The 5945-nt window shown below is 52.2% G+C and overlaps 3 protein-coding genes across 3 annotated transcripts; all 3 read left to right on the forward strand.

Moving 5' to 3' along the window:
• Window positions 1-3238: 3238 nt before the first annotated feature.
• Window positions 3239-3697, forward strand: PtrM4_154530 (Velvet domain containing protein; the record flags this gene model as incomplete). Its single annotated transcript, XM_066110385.1, has 1 exon — window positions 3239-3697. The coding sequence occupies one exon, from the start codon at window positions 3239-3241 to the stop codon at window positions 3695-3697; it is 459 nt and encodes a 152-aa protein (XP_065958593.1).
• An 86-nt stretch (window positions 3698-3783) lies between these two features.
• PtrM4_154540 (Velvet domain containing protein) lies at window positions 3784-4194 on the forward strand (the record flags this gene model as incomplete). The annotated part of the gene is made up of 1 exon (XM_066110386.1): window positions 3784-4194. The coding sequence occupies one exon, from the start codon at window positions 3784-3786 to the stop codon at window positions 4192-4194; it is 411 nt and encodes a 136-aa protein (XP_065958594.1).
• Window positions 4195-4631: 437 nt separating this feature from the next.
• Window positions 4632-5318, forward strand: PtrM4_154550 (uncharacterized protein; the record flags this gene model as incomplete). Its single annotated transcript, XM_066110387.1, has 2 exons — window positions 4632-4777; window positions 4934-5318. 2 exons carry the CDS (start codon window positions 4632-4634, stop codon window positions 5316-5318), a joined length of 531 nt encoding a protein of 176 aa, XP_065958595.1.
• Between the last annotated feature and the right edge of the window lie 627 nt (window positions 5319-5945).

Raw genomic sequence — 5945 nt, forward strand, 5'->3', positions numbered from 1 at the left:
AGGTTTGAATAAGGTCCAATTGGCGGGCGGACCCGCCAAGGAAACAAGTAGTACGCAAAAAGACATGGGTGAATATGGCGCCAGACGGGCAAGGCAGCGAGGCCCTATCCCAGTCCGGCTTCATATTTGTGTAATGATCCCTCCGCAGGTTCACCTACGGAGACCTTGTTACGACTTTTACTTCCTCTAAATGACCGAGTTTGACCAACTTTCCGGCTTGGGGTGGTCGTTGCCAACCTCCCCGAGCCAGTCCGAAGGCCTCACTGAGCCATTCAATCGGTAGTAGCGACGGGCGGTGTGTACAAAGGTCAGGGACGTAATCAACGCATGCTGATGACACGCGCTTACTAGGCATTCCTCGTTGAAAAGCAATAATTGCAATGCTTTATCCCCAGCACGACAGAGTTTAACAAGATTACCCAGACCTTTCGGCCAAGGGAAAGAACTCGTTGGCTCTGTCAGTGTAGCGCGCGTGCGGCCCAGAATATCTAAGGGCATCACAGACCTGTTATTGCCTCAAACTTCCATCAACTTGAGTTGATAGTCTCTCTAAGAAGCCGGCGACCAGCCAAAGCTAGCCTGGCTATTTAGCAGAGTAAGGTCTCGCTCGTTATCGCAATTAAGCAGACAAGTCACCCACGAACTAAGAACGGCCATGCACCACCACCTGAAAAATCAAGAAAGAGCTCTCAATCTGTCAATCCTTATTTCATCTGAACCTGGTGAGTTTCCCCGTGTTGAGTCAAATTAAGCCGCAGGCTCCACGCCTGGTGGTGACCTTCCGTCAATTTCTTTAAGTTTCAGCCTTGCGACCATAATCCCCCAGAACCCAAAAACTTTGATTTCTCGTAAGGTGCCGAGCGAGTCAGAAAAAGAACATCGCCCGATCCCTAGTCGGCATAGTTTACGGTTAAGACTACGACGGTATCTGATCGTCTTCGATCCCCTAACTTTCGTTCACTGATTAATGAAAACATCCTTGGCAAATGCTTTCGCAGTAGTTAGTCTTCAGTAAATCCAAGAATTTCACCTCTGACAACTGAATACTGATGCCCCGACTGTTCCTGTTAATCATTGCGGCGTCTCTAGAAACCAACAAAATAGAAACGCACGCCCTATTTTATTATTCCATGCTAACGTATTCGAGCAAAGGCCTGCTTTGAACACTCTAATTTTTTCAAAGTAAAAGTCCTGATTCCCCAACACGCCCAGTAAAGGGCATGAGGTTCTTCAGAAGGAAGGCCCGGCCGGACGAGTGCACGCGGTGAGGCGGACCCGCCAGCCAGACCCAAGTTTCAACTACGAGCTTTTTAACTGCAACAACTTTAATATACGCTATTGGAGCTGGAATTACCGCGGCTGCTGGCACCAGACTTGCCCTCCAATTGTTCCTCGTTAAGAGGTTTAAATTGTACTCATTCCAATTACAAGACCCAAAAGAGCCCTGTATCAGTATTTATTGTCACTACCTCCCCGAATCGGGATTGGGTAATTTGCGCGCCTGCTGCCTTCCTTGGATGTGGTAGCCGTTTCTCAGGCTCCCTCTCCGGAATCGAACCCTAATTCCCCGTTACCCGTTGAAACCATGGTAAGCCAATACCTTACCATCGAAAGTTGATAGGGCAGAAATTTGAATGAACCGTCGCCAGCGCAAGGCTATGCGATCCGTAAAGTTATTATGAATCACCAAGGAGCCCCGAAGGGCATTGGTTTTTTATCTAATAAACACATCCCTTCCGAAGTCGGGATTTTCAGCATGTATTAGCTCTAGAATTACCACGGTTATCCAAGTAGTAAGGTATTATCAAATAAACGATAACTGATTTAATGAGCCATTCGCAGTTTCACGGTATAATTGCTTATACTTAGACATGCATGGCTTAATCTTTGAGACAAGCATATGACTACTGGCAGAATCAACCAGGTAACTATCGTTCACCAGCATGCCAAGGCACGCCGGCTAAGCCCCCAAAGGAGCGGATGGTACCAGGAAGGGGGTCGCCAAAGCGTCCCCAATCACCCGCCTCGAACGCGCACACGGCGCATTTCGCTGCGGGCAACTTATTCAATTGCCCCCACTGAGTTCCCAAGACGTGGTCCGCAACAGAGCCGGACAGGCGTCGCCGCCCGTGACCAGCCCGCTACATGTACGCCTCAAGAGGAGGAAGCCTTCGCCGACTCACGCAGCACAAGGCGCGGATTAGTCGGCGGGGCAGCCCCCAAAGGTCTAGGAGATTTTTGGCATAGCCAGCAATCCACAAACCTGAAATGGCGCCCGCTCATGGAATTGAGCAGGACTTCAGGTGTCGGGCGCAAGTAGACGGCGCAATGCCTGCGGCACCGTCAGCCTACAAGCACCCAACAGTAGCCGAGTCCTGGGCAACGCGCTGACTAGAGTTAACTTTGCCAACCGCTACCTGGGAAACAAGGCGAGCGAGTATGAAACCAAAAAGTTGCAGCAGCCGCCAATCTGCGCTGCGAACAGCACCAGACGAGCGGCTGCCCGTAAAAATAACCAAGCAGCAGAGTCTTTACCCTTTTACAGGCAAGAGTAGCCACCAGGCTTTCTACCAACCCAGTTGCCCACCTAGAGTATGACTACTTTAGGTGTGCTCCTTGTAGTATGTAGGAACGCATGTCGCTCGGCGGTTATGGGTTTGCAGATCCCCGGCCGGAAACGACGTCGGAGGTCGGCATTTTTGTATGCAAAATCGCGTAGACATGCGCAGCCCCATACAAACCAAATGCCAGATTCAACGAGATAGCTCGTTTTCGCACCCACCGCCACCATTATGCGCCCAAACACGCCGTGTTTAGGCGCAAAAGGATTGTGATGCTTATGCAATTCTTCTGAGCCCACTTGAGAGGCGGTACAGCAGGCGACGTTGTTGGCGTAAAAAGTACGCTGCGCATGCAGGCGACTAACGACAAGGCTGGGATTGCGCCACGGACCAAAGCAACGGGTTTTCTGCGTTAGTTCCCGCCATCCCCGCTGCGGGACAAATGGAATGGGAACGTGATGGCTCTCTCTCCGTATAGACTGCTTTTGCAGACTACATGGCTGGTTGGGATAGGCGCCAGCTGGACCAAACATTGGGTGGGCATCACATGATGCGGCCGCACCTGCAGCTACCGGTCTGTATAAAACCCAGGGTTTTGCTCTTTATTCCCTCGCCCATCTACCAACAATATTTACCCATCATCACAGCTACACAATCGTACCCTTGTACACTCCAAAATGGCCTGGAATCCGCACAGCAGAAATAATACCGGTCGCCCAGAAGTAGTTCCGCAGGATCGCCTGATTGGGAGTGCAAGGAGATATGAGTTGAAGGTCGAACAGCAACCTATTCGAGCGCGCATGTGTGGATTCGGCGATAAAGACCGCAGGCCTATAACGCCGCCGCCATGTATCCGCCTCATCGTCTATGACCGGATTACGGGGCGAGAGCTGGACTTCAACGACATCGACAGCACCTACTTTGTCCTCATGGTGGACCTCTGGAACCAGGAAGGTACCGCCGCTGTCAACCTAGTGCGGCATTCCAGCGCAGCTCCCACAGTCAGCATCAGCAGTAGCACAACGACCTCGTATCCGCCGCCGCCAGACCGGCAGTACGTAACAACAGCCATTCCGCAGTACGATCCACCGTACAGAATGACGACGCACATGCCGTCATATTCGCATGGCCCGTAATGGGGTACCCGTACCCGCAGCCTGGACCGCCGGCTAGCTATCCGGCGTACGCCCAAACTTACGGCCAACCACCCCAGGCACCCATAATGCCCCCCGCACCCATGAGTTCAAACCACACGCGCAATCTTATCGGCATGAATGCCGTCAACGCTTGTCGTCTCAACGACCTCGACGGCAAAGCCGGCTTCTGGTTCGTGCTGCAGGATCTGAGCGTCCGGACAGAGGGCACCTTTCGACTCAAGCTCAGCCTCTTCGACATTGGCAGCGGCACAAACACGGTGGTGCCCGAGAGTCAGGGCCCCACACACGGTAAAGGTCCTTGCCTTGCACACAGCTTCTCAGAGCAGTTTACAGTCTACTCTGCCAAGAAGTTCCCAGGTGTAATTGAGAGCACACCGCTCAGTAAGTGCTTTGCACAGCAGGGTATCAAGATACCGATACGGAAGGATGCACCAAAAGAAATAGTCAACGCAAACGAATATGAGGCGGATGATTAGAAATTAGACTACTTTTGGGTTTCATCCTTTTCTTCCGGAATCGAGCATAAATAAAGTCACAGATGGTGTCTCCTCTCGTATCCTGCTGCCCGCAACCCACTGCCCTCCCTCTGCCCACGCCCTCACCTGCGCCAAAAGAGACTGCAAACCGGCTACTATTTCAAATTAGTAGACTTGTTAATAATTCATTAATCAACATGATTGATTCCTGTATAGGTTGAAAAAGACTTACTTTATTAGGCAGCCTTTAACCTAGATGGGAATTAATAATGCTAATCCAATTAATTGTTGACAAGTCTGCAGATTAGGATCCCAAGTAGCCGGCCGCCGTCTATTAGGCCCAGGTACCCCGCTAGAGTCTAGACACAACGTTGGGCCCAGCTTCTACTCTCCACGACCCCATGGGCCGTTCCAACTGCAGTAAAGCAGTTGATACGATGCCCTCTGACCCCCAGAAGTTGCCTAGTAAATGGGCCGCCTCCAATTTGTGCCAAAGGCGCGAGCAAGAGCGCAGTGCCAACGGCACCCGCCCTCTACAGGCGCCCCAGCGGTTGCCGAAGCCAGGGCAGCAAGTCCACAAGGGGTGAGCTTGCCAATTGCTGCCCGTCAAACAGCGTGTACAAGTATGAAACCGAGTAATGGTCGCCCCGGCATGGCGCTGTAAACAGCCCCAAAACCGCAGCTCCCCAAGCCCATGGCCAGCCAAGCAGCGGGAAACGGTGCCGCATCTAACAAGCAGCCTACACCCGTTGCCGCCGACCATGGGCGAAAATGGTGCAACCCTCGCCGCCTTGGAGCAGCCAGCAGTTGCGTTGCCCTTGTCGGAGCACAATTCAAAGGCCCTCAGTCCAGAACGAGTGGGATTTATACAGCATACGCTGCACTCAGTCCCCCGAATGGCTTTCAAAAAGCCAACCCCACGCCCAAAGCTACAACGACCTCCCACCTGTACGATTGCCCTCTGGCAGGCAATCGTTGCGGCGGGCGCCCCTGTCGCCCAAGCGCCGAATACAAGTCTGAGCACTCGTACCCAGCGACCAGTGTCAATGGCCCTCCTTAAACTGCCGTGGGTTTGCAAACCGCCGGCCGGCAACGAACTTTTCAGATCGCCGAGGTCTGTATAAATACAAAAGCGAGCAGACATGCGCAGCGCCCTACAAGCCTAAACGCCGAAGAAAACAACAGCAGCTGTAGTGCGCCCACAACGACTACCCCGAGCCGGCCTGCGCACCGCCCTACAAGCCTAAACGCCGAAGAAAACAACGGCAGCTGTAGTGCGCCCGCAACGACAACCGACTCTCCGGCCCACGGATCCTTTGCCACTGTACTCCAATTGCCCACATCAAGGACCAACGGGCGGGCTTTACCAGCAAAAGTTGCCGTCTCAATGCCCAAAGTGCGTGTAGCACACGCCCCGACATAGGCTATATAGCCTACTAAGCGCGCTATATTTTAATTTTACAAGCAATAGTAGCGGCCAGCGTCAATACAGCCCAGTCACCCATATAGAGTCTGAGTACTCCAAGTGGGCTCCTTATAGTATATAGGAACCCCTATTGCTCGGCGGTTATAGGTTTGCAGATCCCCGGCCGGAAACGACGTCAAAGGTCGTCAATTTTATATGTGAGATCGCGTAGACATGCGCAGCGCCATACAAACCAAATGCTAGATTCAACGAGATAGCTTTTTTAACCTTGTAACCTTGGAAACTCAAACCTAATCGCTTTCAAAGTAAGTTTTTATTGGTTTCT

This window comes from Pyrenophora tritici-repentis (assembly GCF_003171515.1).
Source record: "Pyrenophora tritici-repentis strain M4 chromosome Unknown M4_contig_00045, whole genome shotgun sequence".
NCBI classification, from domain to species: Eukaryota; Fungi; Ascomycota; class Dothideomycetes; order Pleosporales; family Pleosporaceae; genus Pyrenophora; species Pyrenophora tritici-repentis.